The sequence below is a fragment of the Lathyrus oleraceus genome, chromosome 6, assembly GCF_024323335.1.
Source record: "Lathyrus oleraceus cultivar Zhongwan6 chromosome 6, CAAS_Psat_ZW6_1.0, whole genome shotgun sequence".
Lineage (NCBI taxonomy): Eukaryota > Viridiplantae > Streptophyta > Magnoliopsida > Fabales > Fabaceae > Lathyrus > Lathyrus oleraceus.
In genome coordinates, this window is record NC_066584.1 from 105,896,845 (window position 1) to 105,912,694 (window position 15,850).

Below are 15,850 nucleotides of genomic sequence, written 5' to 3' on the forward strand. Positions count from 1 at the left end.
CACTGCATCACCATTGTGCTTCAAGTTTGGTAATATTTCGAACTTCATCATTCATTAAGCCATGCCATGTTCCATGTAGGTCTCACTTAGTAGTTTGATTTAAGCTTTGAATCACATTAAACAGATGACTATGCTGTGAGATATCTTGATTTTCATTTTGGTGAACAAATGCATATTCCCTCGATTTGGCTTGGTTATAATGATTTGATGAAAAGCAATGCCATGTTTGTAATACTGAACGTTTGGTGATGCTATTTGTATGCTTGATTGGTGATTCTGGGATTTTTGTTCTTGGTCGAATGCACGATAATTGAATGTTTACATGCTACTGTTAACCTTGCCCTGCCCAGAAAATCTCATGATATGTGCTTATGCTGTTGTTGAGTGATGTTAGTTGATGTTAGTTATTGCATGAGCATTGAGGCTGGTTAGCTTTATTTTGTTCATGGTTGATAAATGTTGCTGAATGATGTTGCTATACCATTACCATGCTGATTGAGTGTTTTGGTCGAGACATTTTGTTTTGATGTTGGTGACAACATAAACTTTGCTGCTATTAAACCATAAGCCGCCCAGGAAATCTCTTGAATATGATGTATGCTGTTATTCATGATTGATATTTGAATGATGATTAGTGATGAATACATGTAACCATGCTGTTGCTGCCCTGCTGTCATTGTTTGAACCTTGAACATGCTCAGAAATCCACGTGGATTGTGCTCTTTTGTTTGTGTTAGGATGCCATTTGAGTGTTAATGGTATGCTATTACATTGTGTTTGGTCTGCTATTGAATTTTGTTACTACCATGCTGTTGTCTGTTTTGTTTGGATGTTAATGCACACATGATACTATTGCTGACAAAACCTTGCAACCAATTTTGAAACTCCTTGGAAACCTTACTTGCTGTTGTTCATGATGAGCACATGATGATGAATACCATTGCTGCTATTTGCTGAACCCTGCTGCTGTTAAACCTCAACTGTCCAGTATTTTCTTTCTTGCTGTTGGTCTGTTGGTGCATGAGTCGTGCTCATGTGATTTGTCAATACTATGCTGTTGTGATGGTTATTCGAAATTTGTTTCATGTTGATGCTTGCATGAAGAACATGAATGTGTGCTGTTTGTTTTGACCTTCGAAAATTTCCAGAAAAAACCATATTGAATTGTGTTGTTGGCTGTTGTTTGAGGTTGCAGCATGAACATCCCCATACCTTGCTTGTGAATGATGTTTGGTTTGAATTTTGTTTGAGTGATGAATGATGCTGTTATGATGAGCATGCAGAATTTTTTCATGATTTGTTTTAGTCTGTTGCTGTTGTGATCAAAAACTGAGTGCCATGCTGTTGGTTGTTTTGTTTTATGATGATGATGGACATCGAACATGATGCCTTTGCCATGTTAGAAACCCCTAGGGTTTTAGAAACCCAGAACATGAATAATGGATTGGCCGAGCTACTGTTGGCTAGTGGCCAATCAGAACATTTCATCACCTTTGCCTTATGCTGTGTCGTTTCATTTAAGTTGGCAGAAATTACTAGTCTGCCATCGGTTGACTCCTAGTTGACCAATTTGCCATGCTTTCATGTTCAATATTTCATCAATTATTCATCAAACTTCCATAATTCATTTTCAATTCAATTTTTATCCAAAAATTGTGAAATTTTTCCCTCATACTCATGAATGTGTCTAGAATTTTATTATGAATTTTAATCATTTTTCCATTGGCTGGATTTTTAATGATAATTATTTTCTTGACATGTATGCCAAAATGATACATTGTGCCATTTCAATTGTGAAATACTCATGTTATATCCAATGCCTTTGAGATTTTTTGTGGTGAAACTAGACACATTGACCTTCATTTCCATATAAAGTTTGTGCATTTATCATTTGTGGATTGATAGTTATGATTTTTTGAAGTTGTGTGTTGCATTTGGTGTCACACCATGATCATGCATTTTCACGATTTTTGTTCACACACTTCCCTACATCCAAATGACTCCAAATTTTGCATGAATGATCCTCCACATGTCTAGTTTGTGTTTGAATTTTCTTGGAATTAATCTTGCTGTTTTCCATTTGATTGAGAATTTTCTTCCATGCTTGGTCATTTGTTGACTTTTTGTGCTATGCCTTGCCAAATCTTTTGTGAAATTCTCATATCTTATTGTATGATCATGAAATTTCATAGGTGATAACTAGACTCCTTAAGCTTTGCATTGGTGTTAATCTCATTCATTTCTCTTCTGTTTTCAAATTGATATGATTTTTTGAAGTTGACCCATGCTTGTTGACTTTCACCATGCTTACTTGAATTTGGTTTGACTTCATGATTTTACTTGACTGCCTTCCTCTCATCCAAATGCCATGAAATTTGACATGCTTGCTATGTTAGATGTTAGGATTGAGTGTGATTTATTTCATGATTTTTGAGATTGTTTGAGTTGACTTTTGAATGAAGTCTTTGCTGTTGACTTTTGTATGCTTCTCTTGCCATGCTTTGCATTATTTTGCATATGAAATGACTATGATGCATGATTTGATTATGAATCCAATTGAAAATGCTTCTTGAATGTTTAGACTTGGTTTGGGTTGACTTTTTCTTGCTGCCTTGACCTTTTTCTTTCATCTTTGACCCTAGGCTAGTCCTAGTGGTCTTCTAAGCTTATGTTGAGTTCATCTGTTTCAGGTTAAGCACCAATGCCTTGAGGATCATTCAAATTTGTTTGAGTTGAATTGTTTATCATGTGCTAACCTTCGTTTTGTAGGTGACTCATATGCTTGAGTCTTTGTGCCTTGCACAATTGGTCCCTCTGTGGTTGACTTTTGGTTTATTTCCTTTGATTTTGATTGTTGATTTGTTTACTAATGAGCTTGACTTTTTCAGGTACTTTAGTTGCTTAAGTTCTTTGAACTTGCTTGCTTTGCTATTTAGCATTTGCTTTGAGGTATAATTACTTCTTCTTCATGTAGTCTGGAGACCCGGTCTGTTATTTGACCGGGCAAACTGTCTGAAGTCCTCCTTAAGAGGCAATGCCTGTGTTTGTTTATATTTGTCCTAAGCAGGAAAAGTCCTTCAAGTAAGGCAATTGGTGGAAGGTAGGGATAAGCAATCTATCCCCCACTATTCAGTGTGTCCTCTCTTTGCTCCCAGTACCTGGTTGAAGCATTGAGATAAATACCCAAGATCCGATCGAGTCAATAATGTGGAGAGAGTTCCTACTTTCTGAACTCCCACACTTTCTTTGATGCTCTCTCTGATTTGAGATAGAAGCAATGAGGCACACCCCTCATCTCCTATTCATCTGCTTCACCTGAGTCCCTCAATGGCCAGGTTAAGAGCGACCGTCACCCATTACAGTGGACTTTTAAAGTCAAACCCTCTTGTGTGAGCCCCCCTTGTTTGGCTATAGAGTGTGCTGTCTGATATTCATTGATTGATTGATTGCTTCATATGCACTTGCTTGCCTGTATGCTATGCATTTATCATCATCATTAATTGCTCATCAATGCATAATCATCTCGTTTGTCTTTGTGATATTGTCATTTGTTGTGTGCCCATTGAGGACAATTGTAAGACCATCCATTGGCCATTGCTCCTATGATATGGAAGTGAGTATAAGACCATCATCTTGGCCACTCATCTTATCTTCTGTTTGTCTGTTTGTATGTGAGGATACAGTTATAAGTCCCTGTAAGTTGGCATCTGTTATCCTGTGATCATAATTTGACCTGTGTGGTTTTGTATGTGAGGTTGCAGTTATAAGTCCCTGTAAGTTGGCATCTGCTTTCCTGTGATCATAGTTTGTTTTATCTGTTTGTGTGAGAGGTTGCAATTATAAGTCCCTGTAAGTTGGCATTTGCATACCTGTGATCATATTGTTGCTTTTGTTCTTGTATGTAAGGATCCATTGTAAGTCCCTGTGATGTGGCATTGGATTTCCTAGGACCATACTGTGGAGTTAACCTAAGTCCAGATAGATTGGCAGTTGACTTCCATGTTTCATTCTTTGTTTTTCTTTTGTGGAGATTAGTGTAAGTCCATTGAGTGGCTTCTGATATCCTGTTCTGTTTTAGGAGACTGGTGTAAATCCATCTATTGGTATCCGGTATCCGCCTTTTATTTCTTCGCCTGTGGAGATTAGTGTAAGACCATTGAGTGGCATCTGACATCCCATTTTGTTTTAGGAGACTGGTATAAGACCATTGATTGGCATCCGGTATCCGCCTTTCTTTGCTTTGTTTGTCTATTATTATCCATTGCTCATTCCAAAGGCCACACTTGAATCATCTCCCATATGGTTTCAAGAAGTGAACCTCCTAAGAAGTTTTACTATCCATCCTCATCCATTCATCATTCATTATGTCCTAGACTTTTTCACACTATATCTTTTAAATTTGACATAAGTGTTGTGCAAACATTTTCATGTTTTCTAACTAAAAACCTGGACTCAAGTCCTTGACCTTTTTTTTCAAAACTCCATTTCATAATACTTATTTAAATTGATCTTAATCATACTTTGACTTCGTTTTCATAATCACAATCAATCAACTTCACTCATTCACTTGTTTTGGCTTTGTCCATTAACCTTTTCATGCATTAGCCATAGGTTTCAATTATCATTGTGGTTGATGTAAATCTTGCCTATCCTTAGTGAGTCGACAGTAAGACTTCCGTACTTCAAACAGGGCTAACCCCTCTAGTACGTCGAAGCTATCCTCGCATGGTGGATGTTGTTTTTGGTCGAGTGTTCTCCCATTGATAATGAAAAGCCTCAGTGCTTGTGTTTAAAACTGAATCCACCAACTTTTGGAAATCTTTTAGCCGAACTACGGCGTTCTGATCCTTACCTTTGATGGAAGGTACGTAGGCAACGGGTTCATCCGTTCGAACCCAATAACCCAATAATAATAAAAAATGTATATTCTTTTCTCACCATCCCAATCATGTTTGCACAATCTTTATGTCATAACAAATAACAATTTTTACAACAAGTGTGAAAAGGGCTCCCTAGGAGTACCTAGGACGTAGTGGGTGCCTAACACCTTCCCATTGCGTAATTTACCCCTTACCCAGACTCTCTGATCTTTTTATTAGTTTTCTACGTGTAAAACTTCTTAGGCTTTTGTTCGCTTTTTAGCCAATCCTTTGGATAAATAAAAGTGCGGTGGCGACTCGAAATTTTCAATGTATCTCATAGCTTATGATTTAACCAATAGATCATATAGCGACGAATACACCGCTACAGTGACTCACCACTAAAGCTTCTTCTCCATATACTGTGACTAGCTTCCCTTTTCTTACAAACTTGAGCCTCTAGTGAAGATTTGAAGTGACAACCACTGCCTCATGGATCCAAGGGAGAACCAACAAACAATTGTAAGAAGCATGGACATCCATCACTTAAAAGGTGATTTGAAAGGTATGTGGGCCAATGTTCATGGGGAGATCCACTTCGCCGATGACAATCTTTTTGGAGCCTTCAAAAGCTTTGACAATAAACCCACTAGATCTCATAGGAGCTCCTTGAAAAGTCAATCTAGACAAAGTTGATTTTGGCATGACGTTGAGTGAAGAACCTGTGTCTACCAGTACACCGGATAGATAATCAGTAAGGCAATTCATGGAAATATGCAAAGCCATGTTGTGATCCTTGCCTTCTATTGGGAGTTCTTCATGACTAAAGCTCAAATTGTTGCAGGCAGTTGCGTTGGCGACGATGCTGTCAAATTAGTCAATCGTTACATTATGGTCGACATAATCTTGCTCAAGAACCGTTTGTAGATCCTCCCTATGAGCCTTAGAACTCATCAGCAGGGATAAAATAGATATTTTGGAAGGGGTTTATAGGAGATGATCCATAATTTTATATTCTCTTTTCTTGATTAACCTCAAAACCTCACCAAATTCTGAATTGGTACTAGCCCTACTGGACTCTTCCATAACACCAGGCTTATTGCTCACAGTCGATGCCTCAACTTGCATTTTCTTCCCAACTGAAGCTTCAACATTTCTTGGTGATACCGTAGTGAATACACGCCTGCTTCTTGTGACCCCACTTACATCGGTAATGTTGACGACAGAAGGCATAAAGGGAAGAGGAACCTCCTTCCCATCTTTGATCATGGTAGCTTGGTACTTGTAGGGTACGACTTTGTCAGTTTGGTACGGAGCTGGGCCTGATAAGTAGATAACCAAAGGTGACTTTGCATAGTTGTGACTATCGAATGTGATCTCCAAGGGTTCAGGAATGTTGAACTGAGGGATTATAACATTGACATTGTTCTCGAGATTTATGGGATGGACAACAGTGATAGTTCCTGCATCCAACAATCCTTGGGTATTCTGTCATACAAGGGAACATGCACGTGGGTTTATCGAAAAAACTTCACAGGTGGTATAATCATGTGATGGAACAAAAGCAAGCCGAAACAAAATTTTGTGCATCTCAACCAAATACCCTCTCACAAATCTCACATCGTAGATTTGGTAATTACCCTGACAGTCCTCAACCATATTAACTTGATTGAAGTTCCGGTTTCTATCAACTCAGATAAGCCCGTTCTCTATTTCTTTTTGCAAGTCTTCCCTTACAATGCGACAACCATGAAGAGTTGAACGACAAAGTCCGCAAGCCGCATAGTTATGTGGCGTCATATAGATGAGCTCACCCAATTTAAGGTGAATTTTAACCAAATCTCCCTCTAGATAACATACATCATAATCTCTGAAAGTACCAGGACAACCTTCCACCATGTTGATAGAAGCTCCTCCATGTTGAGGTAGTGAATTGACTTGTAAATTTGGATTGACATCTCTAATATAAAGAATTCCGCTTTTGATCAATCTTTGGATGTCAGACTTCAAACCATAACAGTCTTCTAGATTGTGTCCCGGTGCCCCTTGGTGGTAAGCGCAAAATTGGCCAGCTTTGTACCAATACGGTAGTTTCTCCGAAACAGGGGGATGATGTCTAGTTTGAATGTGTTTCTTGTCGACCAAAGATGGGAATAGTTCTGTGTAAGTCATAAGTATTGGATCAAATTGTGGCCTTCTTTGAACTTGGTTATTATTGTATTATGGATGGGCATGTTGTTAAGGTCGTTGTTGCGGTTGCGAGGTATTATGCTGAATGTACTGAGGTTGTTGTTGTGTAAATTGTGGTTGTTGTTGTCGTTGTTGAACTTGTGGTTGAGATTGTCGTAAGAAATATGGTTGGTAGGATGAACCTACTGCTGTAATATGTTGTTGTTGATATCTTTGCCTTGGTCTTCTATGTACCACCACACCGACGTCTTGCTCTTTCTTCTTAGGGAACCCAACTCCGAACTTTCTGATACCACTAGATGAACCACCTTCTTTAACCAATCATCCCTCACAAACACCTTCCTCGATACGCATCCCCATATTCACCATGTCGGTGAAGTCACTCGGTGAGCCTGCTATCATTCGTTCATAGTAGAAAGGACTTAGAGTCTTCGAGTAAATCTTACCCATTTCGCTTTCTTCCAGAGGAGGAAAAATCTGGGCAGCAACCTCACGCCATCTTTGTGCATATTCCTTGAAAGTTTCCTTGTCTCTTTGGTACATAGCTAAGAGTTGATCTCTGTCTGGCGTCATGTCGACATTGTACTTGTATTTCCTAATGAAAGCTTCACCTAGATCATTGAATGTGCGGATATGGGCACTACCCAAGTTCATGTACCACTTGAGAGCAACACCAGTCAGACTATCTTGGAAGTAGTGAATTAACAACTGGTGGTTGTCAGTTTGAGTGGACATTTTTCGGGCATACATAGTTAAGTGGATCCTCGGATAAGAATCCCTCTTGTACTTTTCAAAGTCAGATACTTTGAATTTGGAAGGCATTTTGACATTTGGCACAAGGCAGAGAGCATGGGAATTCTTCCCAAATAGATATTTTCCCCTAAGGGCTTTAATCTCTCTTTGCATCTCAGCGAATTGATCTTGGAAATAATCCATTTTCTCATATACTCCCATACTCTCACTTGAGTGGCGTGAAAGACGGGCTCTTCGTGGTATGAAGTAGTGTGTATCACAGAAGGTGGAACATACATGATAACAGGCACTACGGGAGCTTCAAGAACTTGTGGGAGGTAACTTTCCGGTATATAATTTGGTGGCATGCCCCAAGGGAAGTTGGGGTGCATATGATATTGAGGAGCGTCCACAGGTGCCACAAAAACGAGCATAGATACGACCTCTAAAATTATAGTTCTTTGAATAGTCTCTGGGGGTGGATAATTATGAGAAGCCACCAGTGTTTTCATCATTGTTGCGAGATCATGGTTTTCCTGTTCAAGTTGTTCCATCCTTTTTTGACGACTAGCTCAAGTGTTGTACCGGTGAAATAGTTTGTCTATTAGAGTGAAAGACATGATTAAGTCTTGGGAATGCAAAAAATGCAATGTTTAGAATGATGCATGATGTAAAATGAAAATGTATTTTAAGGAACTTTAATAAACACAATTATTGCAAACATCATGGAGATAAGCATTACTCTTTTGATAGCTAAAAACTCCTTTCATTAATATCAGAAAGATTATAATTTTTTTGTAGTACACTTTCAAAAGATATAAGGAAAATAGCTAGAATCCTAAGGAAGTTGCTGAGAAGAAGATCCAATCCCTCTTTGTAGCTTCCTATTAAGCTCCTTGATTTGATCCTTCATTTGAGCCTTTTCAACCACTAGCTTGTCAACAATCACCTTCCAAGCGCCTGAAGTAGGAGGATTATCTGAACTAGGAATTGACCTAATGCTAGAGGAAAATAAATCCTCTTGCACAATTCTTTTCTTGTTAGCAAGCTCTTCATCATTCCTCTGCTTCAAGTGTCTTTGAAGCTCTTCATTCTCTACGTGAATAATCTGATACTTGTTCTTCCAAGCATCCCTTTCTCGTTGCACCCTAGTCAAAGCAATCTTGAGTTTCTCCGTGTCAATCATGAAAACAAAAGAAGGTTCTTTAACAGTTAAAGACAAAGGCTCTTGTCGAGGATAAGGAATTTTCAAACTGACGACCCTAGTTTGTACCCATTGGAGATAAGGCTCAAAAGAGACGCAATCTAGCTTTCCTAGAACTTCTCTTATTTTCTTATGGACGTGGCGCCAGACATGCATAATCTATTCTTTGAACGCTTTGTTGTCTTCTCCTTCCTTGAAAAAGAAACTCTCTAAGAAGATGGTGTTAGGCTTGTCCTTTATTGGGTATCCAAACTGACGGCGAGCCAAAATCGGGTTGTAGTTAATGCCCCATTTTGTACCAAGAAGAGGTACATTAGGAAACTCACCATAACTATAGGGAAGAGTAACAATCCATAGATGATCAAGGAAAGAATAGCCTCAAAATCATCCATACTATTCATGCAATCAAAATAATGAGCTTCCTCTATCAAGAATTTAACAGGCAAGCCAAGAATTCATCCTTTTGTAGTCATATTAGCTTTGATCTCAGACATCTTTAAATGAGTAGCTTCTGCAATATCTTGATGCTTTAGAATTTCTTCTAAACCGGAAAAGGGAACTTGATCAAGGATGGGTAGGCCAATCAAGTGAGAAAATTCCTCCAAGGTAGGCACAAGCTGATAATTTGGAAAGGTGAAGCACCAATACAATGAATCATAGAATTGAACCAATGTAGTAAGAATCCCCTCCACCATATTGGTCTTCAAAAGAGGTAGAAGTCTCCCATATCTGCCTTTGAAGTTTTCAGGATTAATTACCAAAGATCCTAGATCTCTTAAATCTTCCAATTTTGGACTTTTGAAAGTGTACTTTTGAGTTCTTCTTCTTATAAAATCCATAGTGAAAGATTCCTATGATATTTGCAACAAATGCTTTTAAGTTCCTTGAAGATTTTAATTAAGATGATGTTAATGAATGCATGAATGTATGAATGCACAAATACATCAAGATCAACAAACATGATTAAGATATCAAATACACGGGGTTCATAGGTTTGACTTCACGAGCATGAGGCCATGGGTCTAACCATCCCAACAGGGTAAGTGCTAAGGGTTTATCATCAAGATAGGAACCAAGGTTCTAAGAAAGTTCCTAGAATCATAATCCCATCTTTCGGATATTACCCGTTTGGACAATTACTTGTCAACCAATAATATTCTCAAGAGAAACTCATCCGAGTATAGTATCGTGTATTAACTAATTTAGGTTTACACCTTCATAGTCACCACACTACGTCTTAACAAGTCTTAGTAGGATAAAGGGATACTAAAGTCATCAATTTCTTGGGCTCCTAGGTTAAAGATAGAAAATGTCTTTACGATTGATCGTTCAACAAATACCATCCCTAAAGGGGCCTCCACTGATTGGGGGATTCTTAAGTTAGTTTGTTCGGGATTACTCCACCCAAGCCAACTTGACTATACCACCCTCCTATCTTAATATGCACTCAAGTCTGGGTTAAGACTTATCTTAACACAAATATCACCCAAGAAAATATAAACAAAAATAATAATAAAACATAAGTGAAAACAAAATAGGTATAACCCTCTTGGGAAGTGGTCCCCAGTGAAGTCGTCATTTCTGTCGCGGTGAGAATCGGAGACCAAGCTATTGGATTAACTTGACTCGCAAAATATTGATATCACCACCGAACTTTTATTTTTCCAAAGGAAGTGGAAAAGATTCAAAATAAACCCAAAATAAAAATGCATACAAAATAGTAAAACTAGGAGCAAAGCAAGTAGAGATCAAAGGTACAGGGGTTGGTTATGCAAAGGGAAAGTATTAGCACCCTAAGCATTTGTAGTACTTTACATGAACCTTTTGATTTTATCTATATTTTTAAGAGTTTGCATTTTTTGGATGGGAGAATAAAAGTTTAAAAAATGTTTTGGAAAGTGTTACTTGACTGAAGGTAAGTCAAAGTTTGAGTTGAGATGCTTCATGTGTACTAACGAATTTGTAATTGAAAGATCCAATGACTAAAAGTAAGTCAAGGTTTATGTTTGAAATGCTTCATGTGTAATAAAGAATTTTGAAGTGTAGCTGAAAGATCCATTGACTAAAAGTAAGTCAAGGTTTGAATGGGTGTTTTAGTTTGAAAAAAGGGTAGGGTTAATGCATGGATGGACAAATAAAGTCAACAAACAAACAGACAGTATATGACTAAAAAGTCAACATAAGATCCTTTCCCTTGGATTGAGATACATAAATATGCATAAATTGGTAATCCATGGACAAGCTACTTACATGTTTTTGAAGTATGATGATCATAAACAAGACATTACAAAGGTTTTCATAACACCACAAGAGATAGCACATGAACAAGTATGAGATGCATATTCAATCATCATGGGAGTTTATGAAAGGAAATACTTGAATGGAGTGATAAACAATTACAATATATGGATATAACATCAAAAATTGGGATAGAATCATAAGACATGATTTAAACAAGTGTACATTACTCAACACAAGGGTATCAAACCACATAAGACAAGTATCACCATCAAGATATATGGCTGTCAAGTCAAGTTGTGACAAAAAAAATACATTCAAACATGGATCATATGAACATGGTATGGACAAAGTAAAATCCTAAGTGGATCACTATGCATAAAAGTTAAGCATGAGGCAAGAATATGTTAGGAACAAGTTTAGACCTAAACCTTAATCATGGCATGGATAAGAAACAAGCAAGTGGAAACTCTAATAATCTCCTAACCATTCATTCAAGCATGTTTTCAAGGTGAATCAATTTAGACATGATATGAAAATAATCAAGTTTAAACATGTTAAGGACAACAATCAACACTAGAAAGAGTGTGCTATAATCATACAAGCATTCAACAACAAGAACAACCAAGAGATGAATCAAAGGAATTGATTAGGATCCTTAAAAACACTTAAAAAAAGCACATGTTTTCCATCCAATAAAAAGTGGTGAAATAAATAATATTTTTTTGAGATTTTTTGGTATCATCATAAAATAGACATTCTTATGAACACATGGCAAAAATAATGGATCAAAAAGGTTAAGGGATCATGAAGTTATGGGTTTTTAAAGTTTGTAAAAATAATGGACATTTAAACAAACTGAGAGAAGTAATCATTAGATTGGCCAAGTTCGAACCCACGGTGTTAGGGCTACATGCGCTGTTTGGAAAAATAAAAACCAAAGGCTGGGGTGAAGGGGATTTGAACCCCAAACCTTTTGATTATAAGTGACTTAAGACATGCTCTTCTACAACTAGGGTGGCGATACATCTGTTAATTAAAATGCAAACAATTGTATATATTATATAACACGTTTCCTTTGACTTTTTCAATGCCAACTCAATATCATCATCAACCTCACGCTTTTCATTCTTTTTTTTGTTTTCTTTTTTCAATTTTTTTACCATATTTTTAAACAAACATATCTCTCTCATTTCTCAACCATTTTTCATGAAATAAAGATCAAAATCGCTTAGAAAAATGTAAGGAACACAATGGTAAAATAGGTTTTAGTTAATACTCAAAGATGAAGATGCACGAAGGCCAAAACCAGAACTGAAACTTTAGGTTTCATGCAACTTAAATTCACATAAACAGCAAGATGAATGGCATGTGAGTTAGTGATCAACCTTAACACAATAAATGCTACATGTTTGCTTCAAAAATCACATGGAAATGACGCATGTATAATGAGTTTCGAAGTGCAAGAATATACTTATTGGAGCAAGGTGTAATGCCTCTTCAATACCACTTCCAACTGCTGTTTGATGTCCCTCACAATGTCTATGAGTTCCCAAGAGATGGTTCGACTCTTTGGTTTGCAGAATGCTCAAGCCAAATGGGAGAAATGGAGGTTAAGTTCAAAAGCTTGCAAAAATGGATTTTTGCTTGGTAATATTGGTGTGTAGATAGATGAGGCTTTGTCCTCTATTTATAGGCATCCTTGAGGGTTCAAGAAGCCTCATCTATCATAAAATAATTGTGGCTTATACTTCATTGCTTGCTTGGTTGGTTTTTGCACAATTATCCAAGTGGGAAGCATGGCAAAAGAAAGGAGTTTACGAAGTTTTTTATGCTGTCCTTGCTGAAGCATAGGAGTTTACTTGAGGTTTGGAGTTGGTATGTATCAGATCCAAGTGCATTTGGGAGCTCAATGGTACTTCTTGTTGGATTAAAGCTATTTTATGCAACAAATGAAATAGTTCATTGTGTATTGGTTTAGTTACTTGGATACTAGCTCAAAAGTGGGTGAAATATTATGATAAGGTGGGATTTGGAAGCAAGAAGTACATGTACTTATGGATTTGTAATGTACTTTGGCTTGGAATTCGACCTATGAACCATTCCATGAAGCTGTCGTCCCAAATTCAATTCTCTTAGCTCAAGAATGGTAAATTATTGATCTTGGACATTTTGGAAAGATGGAATCATGATCTATAAGTTTCATGTTGATCACTTTTCTCTTATCAGTTGGGATATTGGTGAAAAATTGGCATAAAGTTGGTCACTTGACTAGGTCAGCATGCTGAAAATTTCACCAAGTGTTTTTCCACTTGACAAACAAATGAATCATCCACTTCATGGCCCCATATATCCTTATCCGTGCATTTTTTGAGGTTTTATCACCTAGGACAAAGTTGAAGTATGAAGCAAGGCCTTTAATATGATCATTAAAGCAAAGAAAATGGTGGCTTGAATCACAAGTTTTGGCCTTGGAAAGTTGAGTACTTGGACATGATTTTTAGGGATTTAGTAAAAATTTCAAATTCTCCATCTTTGTCCTTTTTGCAAGTAACCTTGACTTACTTGACTAAACTTGATCAAATGACTTCAATGATCATATTTTCATAATCCTTGACTTGAAAAGTCCATAGTTGACCAAAAATCTTAAAAGTCAAACTTTGACTTTAAGCATATGTTGACTTTTCATCAATTGTGTTCAAACTTTCATCTGTTCATGAATCTAACCTCTTAAGCCATTTGAATTGTATGAGTGGGTTATGAGGATACATTTGAAGTCCTTGGATCATGCCTCAAGCCATAGGATCATGCTTTGGTCAAAGAGTCAACATTAAGCTGACTTTGACCAAAACCCTAATTTGGAGTGTCAGATGAATTGTGGCTTGATGAACTTGAATTGAGGTGAGTACAAACTTTGATTGTTGATGGAGGGAGACTCTTGATCACCTTGAGATATTTATGATCACACTAAGCCTTTATTGATCCATCCCTTGCACTTATTGATGCCAAAACCCTAACTTGCAAACAAAGCAAAGCAAGACATATAATTTTTTTTGTATTTTTGTGGGGTTAGCAAAGCATAAGGATATACACAAAAGTATTTGATGACCTTGATGTTATGCAAATGATACAAATGATAAGGGATCTTAGGGGTATAAATTAGGGTATTACCCTAATCCAATGCAAATCCACTCCAAACGACCCACTGTTTAAAAGCCATTACATCTGAAATGCAATGTACACTTTTATGATCTCCATTTTTACTAAACTCATTGATAAGTGCCAATTTGTGGTGAATTTATACATAAAAACTTGACACTTATTAACTTGTTTCATAAGATTCTAGTAGCAAAACCTCAACTTTGATCTAAATATCTAGCTTTAATAGTTTATCATATAGATAATGTGAAGTTTTCTTAATTGTAACCTTTTTTGTAGGTATGCTTGCATGGAATGAGCTTTGGTCATAAAAGACATAGAATTGGCTCAACCTACATTCTTAGGAGAAAACCACGTCAACAGGATCGTGCTAAGCGCATTCAAAGCATGATTTCCAGGGAGCTCTGCGCTGAGTGCCATTTGTGTGGGTTAAGAGCCATCTTGCCTAGGAATCCGCGTTGAGCACCATTTGGTTGCGCTAAGCGCCATTTATTGCGTTTTATCCTGTTTTGGCTTGTAGTTGTGCTAAGCATATCCTTTGGGGCTGAATGTGAGTGGTTTTAGTAGTACAACATAAATAGCTTTTCAGTTCATAATTTTAGGGCATTCCATTATTTTAGAGAGAGAAATACATCACCAAAGAGAGAAAACTCAGAATCAAGTCAAATTGGAGTTGGATACGCAATAATCTTCGATTAATCAACGTTGATGCATATTCATCTCTTCTATTTTCTTATGAGAAAGCTACCATTAAGCTGTGTAGCTAAATCTCTTGTGTCAGGATCGGATGTAATTAACCGTAATCGTATGTATTTCTTCTGATCATTATTTTGTGAACAGATTATGAATCAATATTGATGTTATCTTTATTTTCATGTTAAATTTATGGGTTTGAATCATTATTGAGAAATATTTTTCAAATATGGACCTAAGATCATAATCTCCCTAATACCCAAGTCTAGAGATGGAGTTGGGGTTTGATGTTCAATTGTATCAAGTCTTAATGTTATCATATTTCTTAATAGGTAGAGATAACATCGATTAAGCAATACGGTAAAACTCACATCATCAGTTAGACATAAACGGTGTTGAAGAGTGATACGTAATAATATAGATGATTAACTATGTTCACATACTAGATTAGTTGAATACATATGAAAAAGGTTAATAAAACCCAATCTTGACATGTTTTCTCTACTTGTTAGTTTCGTAGAGTTTATTGTTGCTTTAGCTTGTTACCAATCGTGACTTTCCGCAATAAAAACTCTTTTGAACCTTTCTTAAAATTGTACTAACTGTTGGACAACAATGATATCACACTAATCCCCACGGAGACGATACAAAATACTTTCCCCTTCAAAAGTGGTTATTATCAAAATGGCACCATTACTAGGGATTGGCGTATATATATATATATATATATATATATATATATATATATATATATATATATATATATATATATATA

General features: G+C 36.8%; 1 protein-coding gene across 1 annotated transcript; it reads right to left on the bottom strand.

Moving 5' to 3' along the window:
• Positions 1 to 5,405: 5,405 nt before the first annotated feature.
• LOC127094243 (uncharacterized) lies at positions 5,406 to 7,031 on the bottom strand. The gene is made up of 3 exons (XM_051033101.1): positions 6,597 to 7,031; positions 5,893 to 6,347; positions 5,406 to 5,724 (listed from the first exon to the last, which is right to left on the bottom strand). Exons 1-3 carry the CDS (start codon positions 7,029 to 7,031, stop codon positions 5,406 to 5,408), a joined length of 1,209 nt encoding a protein of 402 aa, XP_050889058.1.
• Between the last annotated feature and the right edge of the window lie 8,819 nt (positions 7,032 to 15,850).

What these genes read in the sequence shown, in the direction of transcription:
- LOC127094243 (XM_051033101.1), bottom strand. Translation starts at nt 7,031, where the DNA reads ATGACTTACACAGAACTATTCCCATCTTTGGTCGACAAGAAACACATT. An exon ending in CTCTTCATGGTTGTCGCATT is followed by an intron (nt 6,348 to 6,596) that starts GTAAGGGAAGAC and finishes CTTGTATGACAG; the next exon opens with AATACCCAAGGATTGTTGGA. An exon ending in GAATTTGGTGAGGTTTTGAG is followed by an intron (nt 5,725 to 5,892) that starts GTTAATCAAGAA and finishes CTAATTTGACAG; the next exon opens with CATCGTCGCCAACGCAACTG.